This window comes from Aphis gossypii, chromosome 2, assembly GCF_020184175.1.
Source record: "Aphis gossypii isolate Hap1 chromosome 2, ASM2018417v2, whole genome shotgun sequence".
Classification (NCBI taxonomy): Eukaryota; Metazoa; Arthropoda; class Insecta; order Hemiptera; family Aphididae; genus Aphis; species Aphis gossypii.
In genome coordinates, this window is record NC_065531.1 from 88431444 (window position 1) to 88458850 (window position 27407).

The 27407-nt window shown below is 26.4% G+C and overlaps 3 protein-coding genes across 10 annotated transcripts in view; all 3 read right to left on the reverse strand.

Annotated features, from left to right (window-relative positions):
* Window positions 1-27407, reverse strand: part of LOC114122794 (anoctamin-1) — a 104251-nt gene that overhangs the window by 5468 nt on the left and 71376 nt on the right. The window contains exons 1-10 of one of the 5 annotated variants that reach the window (XM_050201724.1): window positions 8617-8839; window positions 8336-8532; window positions 5436-5576; window positions 4504-4761; window positions 3957-4120; window positions 3712-3880; window positions 1883-2115; window positions 1647-1804; window positions 1345-1574; window positions 1115-1282 (exon numbers count right to left, since the gene is read on the reverse strand). In XM_050201724.1, the coding sequence (XP_050057681.1) occupies window positions 1115-1282; window positions 1345-1574; window positions 1647-1804; window positions 1883-2115; window positions 3712-3880; window positions 3957-4120; window positions 4504-4761; window positions 5436-5576 (1521 nt within the window). In that variant the 5' untranslated portion in view covers window positions 8336-8532; window positions 8617-8839. Of the gene's footprint in view, window positions 1-1114; window positions 1283-1344; window positions 1575-1646; window positions 1805-1882; window positions 2116-3711; window positions 3881-3956; window positions 4121-4503; window positions 4762-5435; window positions 5577-8335; window positions 8533-8616; window positions 8840-8890; window positions 9043-27407 lie in introns of those variants that run through there. The other 4 variants (XM_050201725.1, XM_027985560.2, XM_050201726.1 and 1 more) reach the window with 4 other exon arrangements.
* On the reverse strand, window positions 11200-17793 carry LOC114122910 (flap endonuclease 1). The gene is made up of 8 exons (XM_027985709.2): window positions 17500-17793; window positions 17015-17117; window positions 16780-16946; window positions 16607-16716; window positions 15883-16086; window positions 15609-15827; window positions 13034-13210; window positions 11200-12032 (listed from the first exon to the last, which is right to left on the reverse strand). The coding sequence occupies exons 1-8, from the start codon at window positions 17579-17581 to the stop codon at window positions 11952-11954; spliced, it is 1143 nt and encodes a 380-aa protein (XP_027841510.1). The 5' UTR covers window positions 17582-17793; the 3' UTR covers window positions 11200-11951.
* On the reverse strand, window positions 23390-26910 carry LOC114122970 (zinc finger protein 239-like). 4 transcript variants are annotated; one of them, XM_027985807.2, is made up of 4 exons: window positions 26201-26910; window positions 25527-25694; window positions 25262-25470; window positions 23390-25177 (listed from the first exon to the last, which is right to left on the reverse strand). In XM_027985807.2, the coding sequence occupies exons 1-4, from the start codon at window positions 26299-26301 to the stop codon at window positions 24552-24554; spliced, it is 1104 nt and encodes a 367-aa protein (XP_027841608.1). In that variant the 5' UTR covers window positions 26302-26910; the 3' UTR covers window positions 23390-24551. The 4 variants fall into 4 exon arrangements, with proteins under 4 accessions (XP_027841608.1, XP_027841593.1, XP_027841601.1 ...); XM_027985792.2 differs by having other exon boundaries at window positions 23390-25470; XM_027985800.2 differs by having other exon boundaries at window positions 23390-25458; window positions 26201-26908.

Consider the following 27407-nt stretch of genomic DNA (forward strand, 5'->3'; position numbering starts at 1 on the left):
AACAAAAAAAAGTTATAGAAAAACGGGAATTGTCACATAAAACCAGTTTTTGACAAAATCAATATTATTAAATGGTTGTAACTCAAAAACTAATCATTGTAAATCCTTGAATTTATCACTAAATGCTTATATTAGTGTTATTTATATAGAGCCAAATTTAAAAATTTTTTGTTTTTGAAGTGTATACATAAATTTTGAAAAAATCTTGAAAATTTGATATAAAGTTTTTTATAAGTTCTTATTGTAGTTAAAAATTCAAAAATCGTTAGTTACAATTTTTTTTTATAAGTGTTTTAAATTCATAAAAATTTTTGTATTTATATCTAAGGTTATAAAAAATTCAACACTAAGTTTTCCTTCAAATAGCTATAGAGAAAACTCAAAGCGTCACTCTTAAAGAGATGAAAAGTTAATACAAGATTTTCCATAAAATTGTCTTACATTAATTGTTAAAAAAGTTGAGAGTTGGCCTATTAAAAATTTTTTTCTAAAGCTTAAATTTTAACAAAATCAAAAATTCATTTTTAAAGTAACGATTAACTATCAAGTAATTTTAAATTTTTGTTATAGTTAAAAATTACTAGTCATAGAAACTTGAAACATACACCAGTTGTTTAAATTGGTATTATCTGTACAAGATTTAATTTTTGGGTGTTCAGGTCATAACATAACATAAACCACCTTTTTCCCCACCCATCGCAAAATATATTATATAGTATATACCTATAAATATAGGTGTTTAGCTATTTTTAAATTTCCAGTAATGTATATTTATAAAAAAAATAAAATTGATCATAAAAAACCTTTAATTTTTCACGACATATTTTGTGCTTTTGATTCCATAATTATCAAAAACAGTATTAACTAGATCCAATTAGCTATCTGAAACAACTTTCAAAGTTAAATATCACAATATTTATACTGCTCTAAAGTACAATGTTACACAAAATGCTAATATAAATAATAAATTTAAAAAATAAACTCAGAACTTATTATTATTATTATTTTTTTTTAGGAATTTTTTTTGTATTTTAATTATTTTAATATTTTACTTTTATGGCTCCTAAATCCTAGTTATTAATTATTTTATTATTTAAAAAATATAAATGCTTACCAAATTTAACAATTGAATGCAAACCAAATTAATGATAGCTGCTGTAGTTGGAATAAATATATTGCTATAAGTACTCATCCAATCAGATTGGTTTGTAAGACTAAGTGATGCTAAAACAGACATACGATATAGCACAACTCCAAACACAGCAGCAATGGCAACCACAATCTTAAAAATAAAGAGGTTATTTTAAAGATTAATTAAATCAATACAATCTTAATGAATCTTACTAATAATAAAAGAACAGAAATGCTAAATAATGTTGCCGGAATTTTTTTCCAGAGAGGTACAGTTGGTTCAATATTTCCTGTGATTATGTTCACTTTAGTATGGTTGGATCCAGATAACCGTGCCAAGTATTGTGGCCTTGGGTGCTCAGCTTCAAAAGTAAATCCTGTTAATCCCCATCGATGTGTTATAGTAGCTGAATATCGTTTCCACAGTTCAAGAAATAGAGTAGCTAAAACATGGCATATATTTTAGTTAATAATATTTAAATTATTGAAAATATATATATGTAATATTAACTAACCCCAAATAGACATTAGGAAGGCAAATATCACAGTAAGATCATTGTCAAATAGATATGTCAATCTTGCGTAAAAACAGGTATTTGAAAGTTCCCAATAATCACATGTACGATCACACAATGGGCACATTATTGTGTCTGTTGCATTACAAATATCAGAACTAAACCAAAATTTTAATTTAATGTATAATAAATTAAGTTCAATATAATATTACAATAAATAATATGAAATTACCTACCTAAATCTATTATTAGGAAAAGTGAAGATACCATAGAAAAATACAATCAAACCCAAAATAGCAGCTGGAATTAACAGGTGTGTGTAGAATCCTAACCACGTGAAGTAAAATGCATATTTTACACCAAGATATTCCTTAATCTGATCAATGGGCTGCTTACGGATCCATTTACTCATCATAGCCCATTCAACATACAACTGGTGGCGTAATGAATTTTCAGTAGTATGTTCTCCCTAAAAAAAGAAATTATATTTATTTATTTTTAAATAAATAATAGTTTTAAATACCTATCTACATAAAATTTATAACAGATTAGCTTCTAGGGCCATATTATCACTTAGTCTGTTTAAGTTATAACCGTAAGTGACAAATTTTAAAGATTGAAACGAAATAGTAAAATATTAATATGTAAATTAAGTAGTTTATTTATTTCAGTCTATGGGTGACAAAAATCTTAATCTTACCACGTTAGTTTCAATATAAATATATTCCATAAAATGAAGTCTATCAATGATTATTAAACTTTGCAAGATTAACTCAAAACTTTTAATAAATAAACCCACCATCTGGGATTATCTTTTAACCTTAATAAATATCTAGTTTTCTGTTTATAAATCTTGCTTCTCTATATATTTTTTTAATAATCTACTATTCCTCCAACCTTAGGTTTTATCATCACTTGACAAAACTGTAAGCAAAACTCATACAACTTCTTGTGAACACAAGCATCCACTACACTGGATGTTTTAAATCATTGATATTACATATTAATTTTAATATCATTTATCTTTGCTTTCTCTCCTATATCATTATTTATTTTATTTTTATTGCAACTTTTAATATTGTTACATCAAATATTGATGTTTTAATGTTTGATAAGAAATAAAACTCACAACACAAAATGTAATACTTTATATAATTTTGTGCATATGTAAGTATACAACATGTTAAATAGGCCCAAACTCTTAATAAATGTCTTAACCATGATTAGAATCTTATAAGATTTAGTCAGTATCATTAATTATAAGAGTATATAAGAGTTTAATTGAATGAATAGATAATATATTGAAACAACATATGATTATTTATAAAAATCTAAAAATCAAAGAAAATGTATAATATTACACTCGTTACAAAAACCATTAAAAGAAAATAATTTTATTAGATATATTTAAATATATTCAATTTTACGTAAACATAAATATAGTATAATTTATTGTGATGCAAAGTTCAAATTTAGTTTAAGTTTAACAAAATTAAAACTTTGAAAATCATGATTTTATTTTTCTTAGTATTAAATTTTTTTTCAAATCGTTATAGTATCAAATTAAAAAAAATTGTGATCAAGTGGGTACCGCTTTGCAGTATAGTAGGTCACTATACTCTATTCAAAATGAGATCATTACCCAGCAGCAACCAGTTAGGTTTGCACCAAAGGATATGCCATCGGAAACCACCTTTGAAGTTTGAAATTGAAGCATTATTTCAACAAATTATGCTGTACACACACAAAAGAAAAAAAATACACATCTAAGTAACCAATACATTTATCACTTCGTTCAGAATCTAAAAAAAATGTATATAGTGTATGATCACTATAATACCTGATTGATCAAAATTGTAATAAAAGTAACAGAGTTATTACAGAAGAGAAATATTATTTTAATAAACTTAACATTGATAAACATCAGTACTTTAATTTTTTAATTTTAAACACTATAATAAGAAAAATACAAAAGAAAATGTTCTATTTACAAAAAAAAAAAAGACGGCAGACTTTTGCCAATTTTCCCAAACTTTATATTAAGTTTTTAAAATATTATACTTACATCATGTAAAGGATAAGCAGCTCTATAAACACCTCCATCTAAAAGACACTGAATTCCAACACAATTACCATCTGTTTGATCTTTTCCCCAGCTAACTCTGTTTAAAATGAAATCTATAACTAATGTTCGGACTTCGGCAGAAAAAAATTCTGGATCATCCTCATTAAACCTAATATTAAAAATATAAAATTATAAAAATATTATAAAATGGAAATTTGGTTGCAAAAATTATATCTAAGACTAACAAGTAACTTTTTTCTCTTGAATACTCTGCTGTCAAAATGTACTTAGTTGGTGCAAATGGTCCTGGATCAATAGTGATAAAAATTCTTATAATGCGACCAATTATTTTTTTTATCTTCTCTATTAGATCAAAACCTTTTTCAGGAATATGTTCAGTCATTGGATACTAAAATACAAAAATCTATAACTCAAGTATTAAAATTACATTCTCCGTTCACTGAGAGAATATGAGTGTACACAAACTCAAACTAGTTGTTTGTACCACAATACCATTCATAATAACTAATTGATGAATGGGTAAAAGTTATGAGTAAAATAGTCAAATTTTCTCAGTAAACATACTCAGAGTATACAGTACATAATTTAACACAAAGCTGTTTATTTGCATATCTATTTTTTACTTATAATTCCACAATTACACATTTACCAAAAAATAGTTCTAAATAATTATTTATTTCTAGCACAATTTAAATTTTTTTTTTTATAATACATCTATATTATTTGCAAACTTTTAAGTTATTTTGCAAGGTAACTAGAAACAAAATTTACCTCTTTCATGGGCATTCGCAGTTTTAATATTTCACAATATCTACGTAACACTGGTATAGGTGCATGCACTTTGACAAATGTCAACCCACCAACAACATCTTCTTCGAGAAGTAATCCTTGTTCTTTAATTCTTTCCTCAAAAGCAGATCTACGGTTCCAACCATCTATGTCTACTGGTGCTTTAGCTTTGGATGATGAAACAAGTACAAAATCCACAGATAAATCCCCCGGTGTCGAATCAAATGTTATGCTTTCAGGCTAAATGATAGAAATCTATTAGAATATATTCTATAATAATATTAATTAAAGAAGATGGAATGCATTATTTGTTTTTTCTTTCTGGATCATAACAACATAGCTCATTTGTGTTCAGAAGAACCAATATTATATTATTAGTTTTAATATTAGAATGAATTGATCTATAATAAAACTTTAATTAAAGAACATTATCTATACTCTAACCTGCTCTGAATTATACATTATTTAAATTTGTTTGTAACACATGAGTATTTTTATATTGTAATATTTTATCACTTAATCTAACCTAACCTAACCTTTACTCAAGCTTGCAAACAAATTGGAATATTGCAAAAAATTGAACATATAATGTTGAGGTTCCCAACCAGAATGTCTTTGCATTTTTAAAAAATAACTAAGGGTGGTGAGAGTCAAATAAGATTGGTAACCTCTAATATAATGTTTATAATGTAAACATACAATGGATATGTTTTTTATATTAAATTTCATGAAAGGTATAAGTTTGTTTCAGTTTGATCAATTAACTCTGATATTATAGCTAACAACTTAAAAATTGGTTTTGCTGAATACCACATTGTTATTCCATGTCGGTTAAATAGAGGATTATAAATTGCAAAAATAGTGCAAAGAACTTCATCTAAATAAATAAAATATTTATTATACTATATTAATACCCTTATGTGTCGAGCAGCTTCTGGAGAATTATTTATCAGATCTTGAGAGCTAAGATACAAAGACATACGAGATAATTCTAAGTCATCTTTGTACATCCTGGTAGTCTCCATTGAGGCAGTTTCAGTCTCTGAGTCACTCATCTATAACCATAATTATTATAAGTATATTTTAAAAATAAACTGAAAATGTATATATATTTTGAAATATGTATTAAATTATATATATTTAATTATAGATATAATAGCAATTTAATTTGAATACTGATAATAATAAGGGCCCAGATTTTAACATAAGGTGCATTATTTATATTTAGGGGAAAATGCTAAGAGAATGGAATTCAAACACATAATTTATTTTTTATAACAAATACTTTAAAAGTACAGAAACTTTTATTTTGAATTTTTTTCCTATTTTTAGGTTATTTTATTAATTTTAATGCATATAATATTAATTCATAGTACAAGCTTAAAGTATACATAAGAGATTAATAATATCAATAACATAATATCATCATAATTATAGGAACTATAACAGCACACTATATGACGGGGTAATAACAAACAAGTACCAAATTTTTAAATAATGAGTACATTAAGATATTTTTTCATCTGTGTTAACAATTATTATTTATTAGTTATTATAAGAAATACATAATATATATTTTAGTAAATATTTGATGTAATATAACAGTTAATAATTTTTTATTGTTTTAGGTTGACACTATTGAAACTTTACGAGTAGTTGGTTTTGGGTCAACAATGAAAAGGAAATCAAAATTGGGTAAAAACAAAATTAATAAATAAATATAATTTTAAAAATGTGCTGCTGTTAAATGGTTAAAAAAGCAACACCAAGTGGAACAACTATGTTAAGTTGTTATATCAAAAATATCATCTATACGCCAAATAAGAAAACCAAAAATACTATTTATTCACACAAGTTAAGCTAAATGTTAGTATTAGGCAACCAAGTTTAACACGGATGCATTTTGAACGGTCAACGAAGTGCACATACTTTTTCTTTATTTAAGAAATATGACATGTATAGATAATGCTAATATAAAAATTTGATGAAAATTTCAAGTATATTCATAGTAATTCATTTTTGAGTTACTTACAATCTTATAAAAAATTGATTTTGTCAAAAACTGGTTTTGTGTAAAAATGTCTGTTTTTCCATCACTTTTTTGATGCTTTTTCTCATTTTTTTTTAAAACTACAAAAAACTTCTTACTTTTGACCTCAATAATGCACCAAGGATATTAAATTTTCCACCAGAAACCACCCATAAAATTTTCAATTTGAAGCATTATTTCAACAAGTTATTATGAACACAGACACAAAAAAAAACACACACACACATCGTTGAAAAAACATTACATTTATCACTCTATTTAGAATCTAAAATACTATAAAAAGGTTTCACTGCAATTGATTTAATATTATTTTTAAATCAGTAATTTAAAGGATATATTTCATACACTCACTTTTGTATACAATACAACTTAAATAGTTTAATTAGATAATGTAAATACAATTTAAATAAATCATTATAATATTATGTTTATATTTAAGTAAAAGTAATAAGTATTAATTATGAAACAGATAAAAGTTACCATACCAATCAATTATTGATAGACACTTTTTTCAAATGTATAAATGCCATTTTATAAAAACGTAAGAGTTTATTAATTAACAAGAATTCATGATAATTAATTTCATATTTGTATATATTTACAATCTGAAAGTGACCGATTAGTTAAATTAACAATTTTGTTTTAACAAATTCGCCGTATAAGTTTACTGGGTATTTTTGTGGTACTCACACCAGTATGTACAAATAATAATAATTTATAATAAATAGAAATTAATATTTTATGGTCATCTTTATGAATAATACATAAATACATATTGGACAAAATCTCTTGAATCACAGAAACCAAAGATCAAAAATTAAATATTTGACACTAAATAGTGTAACTACATTGTTGAACAACCTTAAGGTGTAAAAAAATGTGTTATTCTAGTTATAACTTTATTAATTAATAATCATTTCGATGAATTTTATTACATTTAAAATTATAATTTAGATTCTAATTTTAAATAGTTAATTTTTATAAATTCTAAATTGTTAAAAATAAGTGAAACTTATGGAATACTAAAAGTAGGGGTAAAAGTCTTCAACAATTTTATTTAAAATTTTATAAATATAACATTGAAATATAATATACTTAAAAATAGTTATATAATTTTGATTAATTATTACCTAAATTATTTATGGATGAGTAGGTACAAGGCACAATCATAGGTAATATTATTTTTTATAATACTAATTAACGTACTAAATTTATTGATCAATGGTTATTTATAATTATAAAGCTATGATTAGGTTTGTAAATTTAATGCATTTAATGACAATAAATATTTCATACCACAAAAATGTATTTTAAAATGTTCTTAGTATACATAAGAATTTTAATCTAAAAAATTAAAAAATATCAAGAAAAAATAGTTTAAATCAAAAATATTATTAATTAAATGCACCATGCTTTCACTATGAATATGAGAAACTTAAAAAAATTATTCATAAAATAAGTGCAAAAAGTATGAACGAACAGAAACTATAAAAATTACTACATATTAAGCTTAAATAAAACCTAGTAAATCAAATATTTTTTAATACCTATCTAATTTAAACTTTGTGTTAAGAAAGCTTTGTTTCATAGTAGGCTAAAAATGCATTTTTCTACAAATTCACAAGCTAGCTATAACCATTCAATATTGTATTCTGTTTATTATATTAAAAAAACATTTTTTTCTTTGTTATCTGATGACAAAATTTAGAATACCATTTATTTTTTATACAAAATTAAACAAACAAATTACTGATAAGTACTTACATACTGGGTATCCAAAGGTGAATCATTGACTAAAATAGAGTGTAATGTATTCAAAACAATCTAGCTCATTGAATATTGTTGAGGGTCAGTAAAAATCCCCTCCAGCGTAAAATTAAAATGACTATAACACAAGCATATTGCATACGGCACCACACATCATGCACTAAGAAAGTTAATCAAGGACATCAAGATACATACTGCAATATTTAAATACCAATTATAAAACAACTAAAAACTCCAATATTAAGTTCAAAAGTCAAAAGGCATTAAGAAGTACATACTATTGAAAACGTGTAATGGAAGATTATCAACACCTAAAAATTTGCACTAATTGAATGAAATAATGAGATTTTACATTATCTGTTTGGGTAACTGAGTTACTGTGACTTACATTATACAAAACTAAGTTTAAAATATGAATTAGAATAAAAAAATTAACACATGATATAAAAAATAAGCATAAGTTAAAAGTAAAGTCAGTAAGCACTACCTATTTTTCTTTAATATTAACTATTAATAATAATCATATTATAATATAATATTATTATTAATTACATTCAAATTTCGAATGCCAAGTCCAAACTAGCAGGCTGATAAAGTTGAAAATACTTGAAATGGAATGCTTTTAATTTTTACTTAACATCTGATAGTGATTACCGAACACCGATAACTGATAAACGAATAGTGATAATGGATAAGTTAATCAAAATTTGTTTTGTAGGTTAAGAATTAAAGGTTTTAATTTTTAACGTGTAATATGATACTTTGATCTGAGCGCATGGCATTGCGCCAGGCCAAGTTACAGCAATGCCAGTGTATCTTTACACGAACCAATTCGCCCTTTTTTTCTAATCCATATATCTCTGTTTCCTCTTAAGATAAACTTTTGAAATTTAAAACACAGATTAACCTCTAGTAGCTTAGGACGCTGTAAGAAAATGAGCCCTTAATATTGTGCCATTTCAAAATGGCAGGATTTCAAAATTTGCAATATTGTTACTGACTCACTGACTCATTATCAAAATTATAAGACACTTCCCGTATAGCTAGAAATGTGAAATTTGGCACACAGGTAGATTTTACAGTGTAACTAAAGGGAAAAATCTAAAAATTAAATTTTTTTCAAAATTAATGCCTCTCCAGAGTGTATTTCTTAACACGTTCAATGCCGCGGCCTATTCGCCGTACGTTACCGCGTCGCCGCAACAAGTTTCCGCCCGGTCGACTATTCTAGTATATTATGTTATTTGTCATATATTCCTGTTACACTCAATATATCATTTTAGAACCTACACATATATTTTCTTATACTTTATAACTAATAATATTATTTAATATATTATACTATTTTATTGTAGTTTAATTTTATATTGACGATAAACTGCTGCAGAGATACATATATAATATCATTGAAAAAATTATATAAATATGTTTGCTTATAACTTATAAATAATATTTTAATTAAAATCTACTAGATTGTGTATTCCTAAACGTATGAAGTGGCGTGCTTAACACGCATAAACGTTTACTTTCAAACAGCGTTACAATATGGTAATAAGCAATTGTTTGTAGTTGATTTATATATATATATATATATTTATAAAACATAATCATGTTTTCGTTCATTTATTTTATTCAAATACAAAATATAATATAGTTATACAAATACAGAATATTTTAATAATATTCGTCGGTTTGCGAACGATAATCTTACAAGAGAAAATCTACGACTAATAAAAAAAAAAATTTAAAAAAATTAAAAAAATAAAACAGTAAAATAATAAACAAATAATAACAACACGTCGTCCACGACGCTGAAGCCCGCAAAAATAAATGATATCCCCAACAAAAACATAACAGTGAAAAAAGGCCAAGTTCCAGACTCCCTCCCAAAAAAGTCGGCCTATCAAAGTAGTGAAATCTACATTATGGCCAAGTTTGCTATTTTTTAATTCATAATCTCAATGCACTCCTACATTAAGGAGCAACACTTCTCTTTTTTTTGTATTGTTTAACACTTGGTCAGTTTCTGAATGAGGAATAAAACATCATTATCGAATGTGCTCGCTTATGACTTACGAGGATGATGGGGAGAAGAAGACTCGGAAAAAAGTAAAAGGTTTAGATTTCTTCTCAAAAAAGACAGCGAATCCATAGTAAGTAGTGGTATCTACATTGCGGCCATGTCTAGTTTATTCCTCATTCAGAAACTGACCAGGTGTTAAACAATACAAAAAAAAAGAGAAGTATTGCTCCTTAATGTAGGAGTGCATTGAGATTATGAATTAAAATATAGCAGACTTGGCCATAATGTAGATTTCACTACTTTGATGGCCGACTTTTTTGGGAGGGAGTCTGGAACTTGGCCTTTTTTCACTGTTATGTTTTTGTTAGGGATAGACTATATTGAGCATAATATGAGCAATGAGCACCATGACGTAATGATCTAAGATCATGAACTATAAAACAACTAAATTTTGAGTACCAATAACTATTAACACAATTACACATATAGACCACAGATTCACAGAATATATTTATTTATATTAAGTTTATTCAATTTCTATTTATTTGGGACGCTCATAGGGCGGGTTAGGTTGCTCATAATGTATAAATGATCCTTATATCTAGTGGCGCCAGAACTTAAATTTTAAATGATGCAATTTCATATTTTGCATTTTTTTTTTAGTCTGATATCTATACGTTATTTATTTTTAATAAGGTTATAATATAAATAAAATTTGGGCAAAAGAACCAAGAGATCGGGGATAATTTGACGATACTGGTTACAGGGTGGCACCATCCTTTGAAAAGTTGATGCAACTGCGTCAAAATTGAGCACTTTGAAAATGATTAAACAAATATCTTAAAAAAAATATATATCTTATGCCAGAAATGTCTTAATACATTATCTAATTGTCTTATTCTGGGCTTATATCTACTATAAAGTAATATTTATTATATGCTATTTAGTACAACTAGAACATCAGCTGTACAAGGTCTTTACTCTACAGATTCACCATGGTTCAAATGTTCAATAATAAATTCACATAATAGATAAAATTAAAATTATAATTATATAATATTAAATTTTAAAGTTCTATGTCATATTATCATTATTCTATCCTCTAGTCTAAATAACTTAAAGGATTACAATTTAAAATTAAATAAAAAATTAAAATAAAAAAAATTTAAAAATTATTCAAGTTTAGAATATGTCTACATAATTATTATAAAACAGATCAGTTTGATTTAATTAAAATTTATGATTATATATAAGTATTGATTAGATGTTTAATAGTTGAAATAAATATTACAAAATTAAGCTAAATAGTGTCTGTAAACAATAAACATTAATGAAAAAATGTTGGGTCAATGTGCCAAATGGCACAATTTAAATTAAACATACAATTGTGAAAAAAGAGATTTTTTATTGCCAAAAAACCCTTTTATAATATTATACTAGATATAAAAGTAAATTTAAGTAGCTTATAAACTAAGATTCCATTGAATTTATAGAAATTAGTGAAAAGAGTAAATTTCTGGTCTAAATCTAATATTTAATTGTGTATTATTTTATAAAAAAACAACTAATAAACAAATAAAATTCAAGTATTTATTTTGTTCTTCCCCGTTTACTGTAATTTCCCTTCTTTGCTTTTTTGCTGGCTTCTGCTGCTGCCTTTGCTTCTTCAGCCTAAAAATAAAAAATTGCATTATGTATAGTTATTAATTATTTATTATATATTAGACAACAATAAAATTATTTATGCATTTGGTATGCATAAAATGATTTAAGTTTATTGAAATAAAAATGTCATAATTATACTTGCATATTCTGTGTCTAATAAAAGAGGTAAGAATGACTTCTGGCAGCTGACATCTGCATATTATAGCAGTGGCTAACTACCTGATTGCATATTATAATTTTTACAACCATCTAGGTTGCCTTTCGCTAAGGTAAAACAATTTTTTTGATTGTGGATAATTATTGAAAATAAAAGTTAATATGACAAAAATCGAAATACTGAAGAGTATGGTCTTACCAGGGGCAACTGGGGCCCTGCGAGCTTTTTTTATCTGACCCCATTCTACATTTCCAAATTACATCATATAATTTTAAAGTTTATCGTCTATACTCTATATTCTATAATATATATGTATAGTTTATCTTTATCTTATCGATATAATAATTGTTAACTGGTATTGAACATTGTTAAATGAGGTTTAACATACGTATAGCTTTTAACCATGGCTGTTTGCGTACATTCATGTCGTGCTGTCATTGAATTTATTATGTTTGTGTTTTTGTAGAGCTTAATAATATCCGCAAAAAAGCGTAAAATTGATGATAAAAATTAAACTTATAACACTCCATGGGAGAATGACTACTTATTTATTATTAAAAAAATAAATGCTAATTAAAATGTATATTATAAATGTCCTGTTTTTTGCTTTCTATGCTTTGGCCCACTAGATTTTAATTTTTTAAAAATTAGCCCTCTAGTAACTTTGAGTTGCCTATCCCTAGCCTATACAAACCAGATGAAAATCTTAAATGAAACGGTACCTTTATTATAACATAGTATAATAATTAATAACTATTTATTAAGTTACTAAGTATAATATAATATATTTATTATTTTTAATTTAACGTTTTAATTATTGTTGCTTCTATAAATATATAAGTTAACTTACTTTACGCTTATTTGGCGTTGAAGAAAATGAAAAAAATGAATCCAATCTACCTTGAGTTGTACCAGATCGTGCTTTGATTAACTTCTTAGCTCCATTTCTTACTCTATCTTCATTGAATCCTCTATCACCACATAAAAATTTAACTAATCCTTCTTCATCTGGATCCATCCATTTTAGCTAGATTGTTTATTTAAATGTAGATATTGTGATTATTTCATATTAATGAGTTTTATGAATAACAAAATTAATATTTAATATTAGGTAACCCATACATATTAATTAGATAGGTACAATAAGTACATACTTAATATTTTATAATCTATTAATTTTTTTTTAAATATAATTTCAAATTTAAAAAAGGGCGGTCAAGTGGATAACGCTTAGCTGTAAAGTAGGTATTGAGTGGACCTCGGGTATAGAAAGTCACTATAATGGGTATGTTAAACTTGAATGCAATGATAGGTATCATTGTATATGAAAAAAAAAAAAATTGAACGGAGATTATTTGTCAACTTAGAACATATATTTTAAAATAGGAGGTAAAAAAGGTAGTTTATGTTTTAATGACCTGAATACCTCAAAATTAAATCATGTACAGAAAATGCCCATTCAAACAACTGGTGTATGTTTTCAAGTTTCTACGACTAGAAAATGTTAACTATAACAAAAATGTAAAACTATTTGATATTTTATTGGTTATTTTACGAGTGAATTATTGATTTTAATAATTTTAGTTTTTTAATAGGCCAACTTTCAACTTTTTATATAAAGAATTAGTGAACATTTCAATTATTTACCGTGATTAATTTTAATTAACAAGGTTTGAACTGGTGACTATGCGCGTTGTAGATTAAGGGTAGTTATAACTTATAACCATATAAAAAATCAATTTGGTTTTACATAAAAATTCCCGATTTCCGTCACTTTTTTTTTGTTTTTCCCCGTTTTTTTTTTTATAATACTTCTTACTTTCAACCTTTTGACCTCTATGACCCACCTAGGATATTCAATTTGCCACTGGACACCACCCCTGAAGTTTTAAATTGAACCACTATTTCAACAAGTGTACACACACACACAAAAAATATTATTGTAATATCAATACATTTATCACTCAGTTCAGAATCTAAAACAATATTAGGTTTATGTATATAACATTTCTTGCTAATATCATTTTTTTTTATTTATTACAACATTCATTATTTCTTATTTTAAAACAATTATATTTTGCAATCTTCAATATATAAAAAATGATTTTGGTTAAGTGGTTTTTGAGTATTTAAAGTTTAGAAGATGAGCTTAGTGTGGAGTGGTAGAGAGATACTCCACAAAATGTTGGTTCACTACTTCACTCCATTCACCATAATAAATACTCTATAAATAAACTACCCATCCAAAAATTTTAATTTATAAATGTAACCATTGGAAATACTCCAAATAATATTTTGCTTTAGAATATGAAAATAAAATAAAAATTCATGTAATCATTTAAAAGAATAAAAATATAGTTTTGTAACGGATTCAAACATTTTCAAAAAGGTAGTGGTTTTCTGATACAATGGTCAATGAGTATCTTACATTAGATGAATCACATAGAAGTGTAATGTAGACAGGAATTTTTCTCTACTATTTAATAAGAAGCTTTCTTCCTAATACATTTTTAGCCTCCTTGGTACAAGTAATTCTTTTCTCTAATGGTTGTGATCCTATGTAACAAATCCTGTATGTGCCTGTTTATCTAAATCATGTTTATTCAGTCATCAGGGGTCCTCCAATAATCCAATGTCACTCTTCTATTAATCTTGTTCATAAATACTGCTCATCATGCCAAGCACTTTAAGTATACACCCTTAATTGAATAAGTTCAAAAACAAATCTAAAATGTGATTGTCTAGACTAGACATCCTTTGTCTTCCAATCAAATAACTAGTCGCAGCCAAATGAATGTGCGGTCAGTGGCTCCGCCTACTTTTGCCGGCGGCTAATTAGAACTCATAATTTTAGGTAACGTTCACATATGAATAGCGAGCGATTTTCAAATTCATTTCGAATAAAATGATTTTTTTCTAGCATATTACTACGTGAACGCAGGCTTCCTTTGTGTTAAAGGTTATATAGTTATTGTATCAAATACGATGATACAATTACATTATTTTCAAATATACCGCCAACAGCTGTACTATTCAGTGTGATATCGCCTAGCGGTGGGCGGAGCCACTAACCGCACATTTATTTGGCCGCGACTATAGATCTGGATTTAAGATTGTAGACATGTAAGAAATTTTGAATTTTTATCCAATCTCCAGCTAGTGAAATCTACTGTTCAATACTTTATAGCCATCATAACTATCAATGTAACTGTTCGCTTTATCTGCTCACATGTACCAGTTTCATATGATCATTATTTGGCTTATGCAAAACACCAACTATAACTCCACTTTTCTGCTTCAACTTGTACAATATACATATCTATTAACCTATATAAATTGTATCAACCTATTGGTTTATCAGTATATATTTTAGCTTTTTTGTTTTTTGGGATTGTTCTGCATTTATGAATAAAATAAAATATTACATCTATAGATTCAGGATCTGTTATTTCTGGTTCAATAAATAACCGTCTAGCTTCTTTAAATGGCCAATTTTCAGGAACTTGATATTTTTTGGTATCTAAATTTTCAATAATGTTTTCTAATGATCTGTATTGTCGCATTAGCTCAATAGCTCGTTTTGGTCCAACTCCTTTAATACTGTTACAGTAATCACATCCTAACAGTATACACAAATCTATAAACTAAAAATATAAATATATTATATATATTTATTTTTGAATTAACAGTTAAAATTACTTCATCTCTAGTCATTTCCATTGTTTCCAATACTGAATCCAATTGAAATTCTTGAATTGGCATTTTTCTGGCTTCGCTGAATGTCATATGACGTAATAATACTGGAGAACCAAATGTTAAGGCGTCCATATCCTCAGTAGCAGTAGCATACACTTTACCAGCTTTTACCATAGCAGCACATTGTGCTTCAGCTTCACATGGAGCCTATAAAATAAATAATTTCACATTTATATTTAGTAACTAATAACTGTTACTATATTATGACTAAAAGGCAGAACATTATATTATAAAATAAAATATTATTCAAATTACAAGTTTTAAGTTTGTATAAGACAAGGGTGGCCAAACTTTTTTTGGTTACGATCTATTAAAAATATACTTCACCTTTGAGGATCGACTTTTATAGAAAATTGTTTTTATTATTAAAAACTATAATTTTTAAGAAACATATAGGGTGCCTGACCTTAAAAATAAATTCTAACATGATCGATTTTGGAATTTTCCACGATCGACTATTTGGCCGCCCCTGGTATAAGACATACATGCTATGAGTTAATTTAATTAACCTAACTTAATCTATGGATTAGGCATATGAGTTATAACGTATTGTCAAGACTCACATCAAAATTGGATTATTTTATAATCATATCATGTTGTTTATATTATAATGTACTACCTACTAATGGTTTGTAGAGTTAAAAAGATATACAAGTATAAGACATACTTCCACAAAAGGAACTCCCATTAATTTTAGCAGTTCTTTGCATTCAGTCGTATGAGTTGATGTTACTTTAACTAATCGTTTACTAAATTTGTCAATTCCGGTAGCATCACCTATAATCAGTAAATCAAAATTAGATTATAAATAATTTAGTAAATTATAGTATACAACAATACCTGCTTCTTCTGCTTTTTCTAATGATTTTTGTGCTTCCTGCCTTCTATCAGCTCGTTTCTCTAATTCTGATGATTTCATTTGAGGTGGTTTACCATCAAATACATATACTGGTTTAATACCATTTTCCAAAAGTCTTATTGTACGATAGAATGTACCCATAATATGACTGGGACAAAAACATACACATATTAATTTATTTTATTATACATTATGTTTGTTGATATTAATAAATACCTAGTAGTTTCGCCATCAGCACTTGTCAGTTGGGCTCCCTCACTACGGACTGCGATCAAAAACTGGTAAAGACTCATTGAAGCGTCAATCGCAATTTTACGGCCTAAAATCAACCATTTATATTAAATATAAGACCGATAGTGTACATATTACACACATAATATTAAAAAAAAAATTCTTTATGTAAAAGAAAATGAAGAATTATACATTATACTTAATTTTAATATGTTAAATTATACAAATATTACATAAGCCAATTTATGATAATCATCTGTTTTTTTATTTAGTTAGTTGTAAGTAACAATAATCATTAGTTTGGAATCTCAACTTAAACAGCTATCTACTTTTGAGAAGATTCATCATTTATTTTTTAATTAATATTAAATATTATTACATTGTAATGTTTGTTTGTTGATGGAATTAAATATATTATTATTATAGATTACTTTATATTCTAACTGTTCATTAATTATATAGTAACTTACCAAAATGATTTTTAATTTCATTTTCTTTGATTGCATTTGGAGCAATGTCCGCTATAAGTTTTGCTAAACCAGTAATACCCATAGCAGAATTTTTTTTAAACTAGATTTCACTCGTCGGGGAAAATGTAGTTATCTAACTAGTATTCGATTTAGTATTAAAAAAATGACAATGACACCATTGATGGATCACTGTTTACTATGTTAAAAATGCAGTACACAGTATACTAAAACAAAAATGTATACAATATTAGTAAATACTCAAATAGCAATGGAATATTCAATAATGTAATTACTAATTACAGAAACATTTTGGCGGTAATAATACAAAATCAAGATTAGAGATGATTATTATTTGAGGTTATTTACCATAGTTTTTATAACTAATATACCATTACCTTAGTATAATGTCAATGTGTATACTGAAAAAACCAAGGAAAAAGTATCAATTGAAAAAAAAGAGGGAAACTAAGTAGGTAACCGGCTAAATTTATATTTCGAACGAAGTGATGAATGTATTTTTTAATTTAAATAAGGACTATAATTAGATGAGGTCAAATTATTTTTGAATTTTATATTTCCTTAGGGCTTGATCATATGATCTAAGTATATTAACTACAGCAGTAGAGTCACGCAGAAATTGTAGAATCTCTCGATCACGAAGTCGGAATGTTTTTTAAATGAAAGGTAGATTTTACATAAATATACCAAGGTGATCGGTGGATATAATATATCCACCTCGATTTGTAGTATTTATTATCTATGGTAATTATTATGAGGTTATTAATTTCGAGTACCTATAAATTATTTGAATAAAAAATACTCTATACCATGATTTAAGTCTTAAGATAGTATCTTAGTATCTTTATCTTTTTATTTTATCTTTTATTATTATTATTTTTTAATATCATTAGGTATCACGGTTTAAGATAAATTTTATCTTTGTTTTTTTTTTTATTAGTATCTTTTTTATAGTATCTTTTTACTATCTTAAATCGTGCTCTATACTCCAATAATTTGTAATCGAATAAAATATTCAAATATATCGAAAAAGAATTCGAATACGGAATAATCGAATATTTCGATTAATTTGTAACGAATAACGATTATTCGAACACTGAGATAGATAAGAATATACAAGTCAAGTTAAAATGTGTGTAGTCTTTCAATGTTATTGGTATGGAAGTTCAATTTCTTGCCATACAGGAGTGGAGGTAACAAAAAATACGTCGGTCCGTTTTTACATCATAGTCCGCGCTCCAGTATATTCTTATCTATCTCAGTGTATTCGAATAACTTATTTGGAAAAATTATCGAATAATTCGATAGTTTTATTCGTTACACACACAGATATAGACACGGTATATAGACCGTGGATATAGATAATCTATATCTATTCTGTGGTTACCCAATTATACATTTATACCCGCCCATCACTATTTCAAACCTCTCTGTTAAGTGTTAACTTAAAAAATAATTGCTTAAACGCCAATACAAACATTGTTCTATAATAGGTACAAAGTAACTTCATTAATCTCTTTCTCCTGAACAATTTAGTAAATTTCTATTACTGTGTTTTATAAATTATGATTAATTAATTAATTATTATATTTTACATTTAGACACCAGCCACCAGGTTAGGTTACGTTACGTTACTTAATACTTTTCTATGTTTAGACACTTCTATACACAAGACAGGCGAAAGCCGAATGCCGATCTGTTCTAGCGGTCGTAGCTGCTGTTGCTTGTAGTAATATAATTACTAGTGTTAGTAGTTACTAGTTACTACTTTGCTAGTTAGCCAGGTTCCCAGGTTAGCCTTAGCCTGTATAGTTGTTGAAATTGATTACTTACTCAAATTCAAATGTAACTATATTAAATTAGTCATCGAAAAGGTATTATTTAGGTCATGGGTGTATTAAGTTTGAATTCAAATATTCAATAATAAATTATTGCATACAAAACCGATTCATAGCGAAAGATGGACTGTTAGTATAGGTTAATAATAATATCATGGTATCCGGACAATTTCCCCCCGGACATTTTCCCCCCGGCTGTTTTTGGCGTAGTAGGACATTTTCCCCCCGAAAAATGTTCCGATGCGGACATTTCCCCCCCATTTTTTTTTTTAAGTTTATGATTTAATAATTTAATATTATTTATTATTTGATAAGAAATTATTTTTTTTTCATAAACATAATAAGACATAAAAAATTGTATACAAGTAAAATAAATTAAAAATTTCAACATAAAAATGATATGTTTTGTAAAAAAGATTGAATTTCTGATTCTTTTTTTATGTCGAAGCACATATTTTTTAATCGTCTTTCATATTTGTTTTTTTTTGTTAAAAAAACCGTGCCTGTTTTAAGTTTTAATAATTTATTAATTGCCATTGAATTTTACTTTTGTAGTGCTTCAATGAACATCCAAATATTTGGATGGTGAGTTCTTACCAAAGTTTTAAATTTGTTATTGAAACCTTCACAAATATTATTTGTTCTACCTGTGTTTTTCTTTGTAGCATTATGTACATTCCATAAATAAGGAGGAAATATTGGTGAAGATCGCCAAAAAATAACAATAGTTCATCGATATCAGGATCATTGAAATCTTTTGATAAATCATACAACACAGACATACCTAAACAATTAGTATAATAAAACGTATATAATAGTATTATTACATATATTATAGTACATACCTTTCTTAACATATTTTAGAGGCAATAATGCTAAACCTTTAATCATGCCAACCATTTGACGAACATTTTCATTTTCTTTGTACTTTTTAGCTAATCCTGTGTTTTGAACTTTACGCCAAATACTTTGGGAAAGATGATAATAACAACATTGAATATTAATGTCGACAAATACTAATTCAATAGCCTGAATCATTGATTGTTCAAAGTCAATACTTATAGTTTTTAATTTCAACTCAGACAACATACTTTTAAGTTTTGATAAAAGTTCAATATAGATTTCTTTATTTTTTCTTTGTAATAAAGCATAAACACACGGAATTGATGTGTTTTTAATACATGCGTGAATTATGTATACTTGGTAAAATTTTTTAGGACAAGTAAAAAATGTTCCATCCATACTCCACTTGGTCGATTTTGACAACTCTAACATTCCTTCGGGAGACGCAAAAACAATTAATCGATTGTCATTGTTTTCATTATCAAATAATAAAAATTGTTTTGGTTCAGCACCTCCTGTAGTAGCCCAATTACTATTTATTTTCAATTCCGATAAAGGGCATAGTGAAGGATACTTTTTATTCCGAATTCTTCTTAGTGATCTTTTGATCGATTTTTCATCTGTCAATAAAACCATTGCTTCGTTGGATAAATTAGATGCGTTTCTTCTGCAAAAACTCTGGAAGGAGTATAAAAATTGTTTTGGGCTTTAGTATGCATATTCAAAATGGCTTTTGTTGCTTCTACTTGGGCTGAGGACGGTAGATGATTTTTATGTTCAATATTTTTCAACACATTTAAAATCGACTGATCTGTTGTTATACTACCTTTACATTTTTTCTTTTTTTTTTCCACACACTCCCATCTAATTTTGTTGTTAGCAAGATTTTTTTGTTTTGTATACATATAATCATTAAAAACAATCTTTAAACCTCCCCTGTCTGTTTTAATAATTTCTATTTTATCCATGATCACAAACAAAATTACGAGTTTGGAGTTATAACCGCACTAAACCACTACTAAATGACTAAAACTGCTTTAAACAATTTTTATACAAAAGTCCAAAACCTTTGCTCATAAAAATATGAGATTGTAGAAGAATCTTATCTTAATAGTCTAAATCAAATAATAAGATAGTTTTTGACAGCCCAGCAATTGATTGGGTTTTAGATACAATTTTAGATTTCAATGTTACTAGCGAATAATACAATATGCTAGTACTATTACTGTTTTATTTAGACAATCTTTTAAATATAATATATATATTACTATTATTTTATTGCTTCAAGCAGTTGAATTTATCAAAAATATACATCTACTATAATAGGTAATTATAGTATAATTGATTATATTTATAAAAAAAAAAATTATATTTTAATTTCTTATTAAATATTAAATAATAAACTTAAAAAAAAAAATGGGGGGAAAATGTCCTACTACGCCAAAAACAGTCGGGGGGAAAATGTCCGGGGGGAAATTGTCCGCCATTCAATATCATACACATGGATAATAATATAATAATTGCTATAAAATTTAGTTTTTATGAACATTTCAAATACCTATCAAATATAATATATAGACTATAGTTATTCCGTTATTCGCTATCGAATAACAATAAATTAGGGAAATGGTTAGTTTACACATAAATAGGTACCTGGTACATAGGTCATAGGCATTGTATTTCGTTAAAATTAAGCTTCAGACGCGTATAAAAATTAATTTTTGAATTACCCTAGGATTTCTTTTCGAATCCAGTAATATAATAATATATGAGGAGCTTTTTATTAAATGTTCAAACCTTGGATATGAATAGGTATTTAAATTTAAAATGCCATGGATTTTTTTTAAACTTTATTTTACAAAAAAAAATCTGTATTAAAATTTACAGTAAGCATATATCTATGCTGACATATAATATAGGTACATAAAAGTGGTACGCGAGACGTGAAAAAAGAAGCCACCCAATAGTGACACTTTATTAAAGAAATTTGTATGATTTATAATTTTTTAATTATTGTGGTTTAGATTATGACACGATCTTCTTTGTAGTCTGCGAGGGGGATTTCCAGGAATGAAGTCAGAGTTTAGTGTTAATATTAAGGGATTTTGGTGATTGGTTAGTCGTCAACAAAATCGCTTATACAGTAACTCAGCTGTTATGTCTATTGTGTTCATTTTTAAGTTGGTGTGAAGAGTGTGAACATAGAATGGAGCATTTGTAATTATGCGAAGAGTTAGGTATGGATTGGAACTAGAAAGGTTTGAATTTTATAATGGATTTTTAATTTTAACTACAAATTAATTTGCAAAATTTCAAGATTTGATTAAACTGTTTAAATTCTAATTTTAAATGCTTTTAAAAAATTGCATAACATGATGTCACCATGTATTGTATTTTTTTACATTTTTTTATTTGTATAATGAACAACTTAAGGACGAATCTTTTTAAATTTTTAAATTTTTTGACTCGGCTTAAACATATTCATCAACTTTCTTAAAAACTCCGAACGTTAACTATATTATTATATTGCTCAAAAAATTCCAGTTTTTCCTTATTTTTTTTCTATTTTTCGCGATTATTTCAAAAAAAATTATTTTGACACTACAAAGTAGATCCAATTAGCTATCTGAAACATACTCAAAGTTTGAGATTTGACCTTTTTTTGTAAATAAACGTTATATAACATATGAAAAAAATACTAATTAAAATTTATAATATAAGGAGAAATACTAAGACTGTGGATTAAAAAAAAAACAACACTTTTCGTCATAAAAACAATTACAAAAGGGTCTATTTATCACTTAGTTAAAAAGGAATCTAAAATTTAATGAAACTGTTATTATGTATTTATGAACTTGTACTTTGTATATTTGAAGATTAATAACATCTATTATAAAAGCAAATTGTTTATATTTTAATAGTTTATTCTAGTAAGATTGACAAAAATAGTATTATTTATAAGTATAAATGCCTTTGTATATGCCAACACTAAATGAATGAATTATTTTTGAGAAGAGTTTTGTTAAAAAAGTGATTTATAATTTTTAACAAAATCACATTTGATGAAAATATAATTGAGACTTTTAACAGAATCTGTCAAATAGATTATTTAGTTTCATAAGAAGTGGTATCTATACAGATTATTGTTCTTTTATAATGACTAGGTAATAGGTATTGAAAATTCAAGTATCTAAAAAAAAATATATTTATTGAATATGTTTTAATCTTGTTTTCAAAATAATATAATTAGGAAGTTTATATGGCTCTTTATGCTACTTACAGCAAATTGTAAGATGTAATATGTTATCCTTAAAATGCTCAATTCAAATTTTTAACCTTCAGTAGGTCATGAGGGTTCAGAGTATCTATTCTGTCTCAAAGGGTAAACATTATTTTTGATTAAATTTAATACAGTCTATAAATTAAAATATTTATACAATTTTAAATAACCAACTATACCTATTAAAATGAGTATCAAATATGAAGTTGATAGATTTTATAATACAATTATACAGCACTATTAATATTTTGTTTTTAGATATATGACAACAATCCAACCAAATAGGTATACAAAGCATAATAAGATTTAAATAAAACCACAAATTAGAATTTTAATTTGTTTAATATAAAGAAAAAGCAAAATACTAAAAAAAAATGCTAAGAATGGAGAAATTAAAATATAATTTTTTAAGTCATTTCTTTCTAAACAATACAATTTCAATGAGCAATCAATTCAAATTTAAAAATGTACATTTAGTATAAATAATTGAATATTAGTATAAATAATAATTGAAATTGAAAAATTTTCAATATTTTGTTTAAAAAAAAAAAACGATCAATGCGATTTGGTATACAAATTTTTAGTGACAGAACATTTGAGAACAATTATTTCATAATCAACATTATAATCAATGAAACATTGATAGATGTACTATATCACATAATTCTTACTTTAAATAATACAATGTTTAGATATAAAATAAGTATTATGTTCATTGAAATAAGTAAGATTACCAACTTACTACAAATATTTAATAAATTGATACATGATACAATTTTTACACATCAAATAAATTATACCTATAAATTATAATATTTCATTTTTATACTTAAATATTACTATGATTAAAATAAACTTAAATCAAAAGACTAATAGAAAAAAGATGTAAAATATTGATTTTGTACATTTTATTACAAATAGAAAAAATATTGTAGTATATACAGAGTATAGGAAAGAAGTTTTATAAATAACTAATAATATATTTACTGAAGAAAAAGTAAGCATTTCCAAATATAAATATAATAACCTAATAAGTAATTAGTTTCTCTTGACTAAAATATATTTAAGCTACATTAGACATTAACCATGTGGGTTTTTTGGTGATATTTGAAGTGACTTGAGCTAGTAAAAGATTTTAAGCAAATGTCACATTTGAATGGTCTGTGACCAGTATGTGTACGATAATGAACGACTAGACCACCAGCACTAGAAAATAATTTATCGCATACATCACACTTCAATGTTTTTTTATCATTTGAAATCACATGCGATTTTTGGTGATACTTGAAATGACTGGAACTCGTAAATGATTTGAAACAAACTTCACACTTGAATGGACGATCACCAGTATGCATTCTGTAATGAACTACAAGGCCACCTGAACTGGAGAACAATTTGTTACAAACATCACATTTCAAGGTTTTTTTTGTAATCAACTGTGAATGAGTCTTCTGATGATACTTGCAGTGACTGGAACTAGTAAATGTTTTAAAACACACTTCACACTTAAATGGGCGGTCACCAGTATGAGAGCGATAGTGAACAGTCAGACCACCAATGCTGGAGAACAGTTTGTCACATACATCACATTTTAACGGTTTAGTATCTTGTAAAAAGTGATGGGTTCTCTGATGGTATAAGATACCATTAGCACAAGAATATTCTTTGTTGCACACATGACATTTAAATGGTTTATCTCCTGAATGTACACGCATGTGGTAATTGTAATGACTTGAATTTGAGAAAGTTTTATTACATAAATCACACTTGAAAGGTTTGTTACCTGTATGTGTTCTGTAATGGACAGTCAATCCACCAGAACTAGAGAATGATTTTTTGCACACATCACATTTAAACAGTTTGGCTTTGACCTCAGTTTTTTTCGACCCAAACTCATGTAAATGCTTTTTTGTATCTAAATTTTGAACTATTTCTTTGGGTGTACAGAATTGTCCATTTAATAATGTGCTACTTCTATGACTGAAATCAAAACTATTCAATAAAATTTGTTAATAGCTAAACTAAATAAAAATTTATTTATATCTTACTGGGAAGGTCTGAATAAATCATTTCTATTAAATCGAAATGCAGGACTGATTTCTATTTCACTCTCAAATAGACTACTGTTGAACATTTCTCTATCAAATCTTATAGTTAATCTTGAACTGGAATTTAATTCATAGGCACTAGCTGGTAGACCAAATGTTGGCATATGACTGTAAATAGATCAAGAATATGATTGTAAGTAAATTATTTTTATACCTAAAGAATTATTATTTAAGTATATATAATATAATTTAATACCATAATTATCTAATTTAAATGCAGAACAATAAAATAAAATGTTATATTAAAAATCTAAAATAATGCATTTAAGGGCTAATAAATTATTATTAGGATTATAATAAACTATTATTATAATACAACACTAAAAAAATCCTAAACTGTGTTGCATAAAAAATTGATTAACTTAATCTAAAGTTTTATATTAAAACTTAATGGACCAATCATGGGCCACTAAATCTTGTTCAAGAGACCATTAGCTGATTATTGGTTCAATAAATAACAATACCTAATTGATAATAGACAATGTAAATTACCTATTTTCTGACCTCTAAACTTGAAGGACTAAGTCTTATTGAAAGATACATAAAAATAGAATGCAAGTACCTACTATTGTCAGTAACTCACAATTTGTTTAAATTGAAAACATAATTATTACCTTAAATTGTTAATCAGGGACCCATGGTTTCCAGAACGATCATGTTTGATGTTGTCCATGGTATTGACCCGCGTTGTTGACAATGAATGATTGGTATCCATATTAAGAGTTAATTGATTTAATAATAGAAATTTATTATAAGAACCATGTAGAATACAAGAAATATATGGACAATTGATAGACAAAAAAAAAAAAATACTATTTACAGATGAGTTATTGTATATTCCATGTTAATGAATACTATAACACAATCACATAGTACAACGAATGTACTCAAACTATATTATTACTCTGAGTATAAAAAAATCGAAAATGGTTACTAATTGTGGATAAAAAATACTAGTTTAATAAAGTTAAAAAAATTTTGCCAATGAAGACAGTTTTGAATTTTGTGTAAAATTCGCATAATCGTAGGTATCATAATCGTATAATATATAAACAATAAAACCGACTCGGCGTATTATTGATAAGAATCGAGCCAAGCGTTCTGTTAAACCAGCATTCAGCAATTGTAGTTTTAACGTCTTGTGACCACGATTAAATATATTGTATCTTTAATCGTGCTTGTAACCATGAATAACATGAATTTAGGTATCTATCTTCTATATTACCTTTAAATGCATTAATAATTATTAGCACTCAATAATCTTGGAAACCACAAAAGCTATCGAAGCCATATTCTCATAGTAGGTTTGGTAGTCGATAGTACTCGGTACTCTATGGTTCACGGTTGATACGCCACTGGTTATTGTTTTGATAAGGTGCCGCCGCCAAAAAAAAAATTTTTACGAGTTGTACAACACTTGTCACGCAAGCTACAGTATATAATTATTCCATGTAATATGTAGTCAATAGTCATGTTGGTATAATATAATCTGTACCTATATTATTATTATTTTATATGTTTGCATTTTAATAAGTTCATGATTAACTTGATTGTTGACTAACTTTCTTATAGTAATATCTATAGAAAGAGTGATAATACTTTAACAGGCAGTTATTACCTATAGTTGTACACTACGAAACTATGATCGTATGATTACCTATTTTTTATTATTATTATTTTTTTTTAGCTTATTCCGGGCCTTGTAGATCCATCGCCTCTTCTAATACACCTCTCCATACTTCATTGTTCTCCCTTTCGTATAATTTATTATAATATCGTTATATTCTATGGGGTAACCGGACAATAGGTACCCCCCCTCGG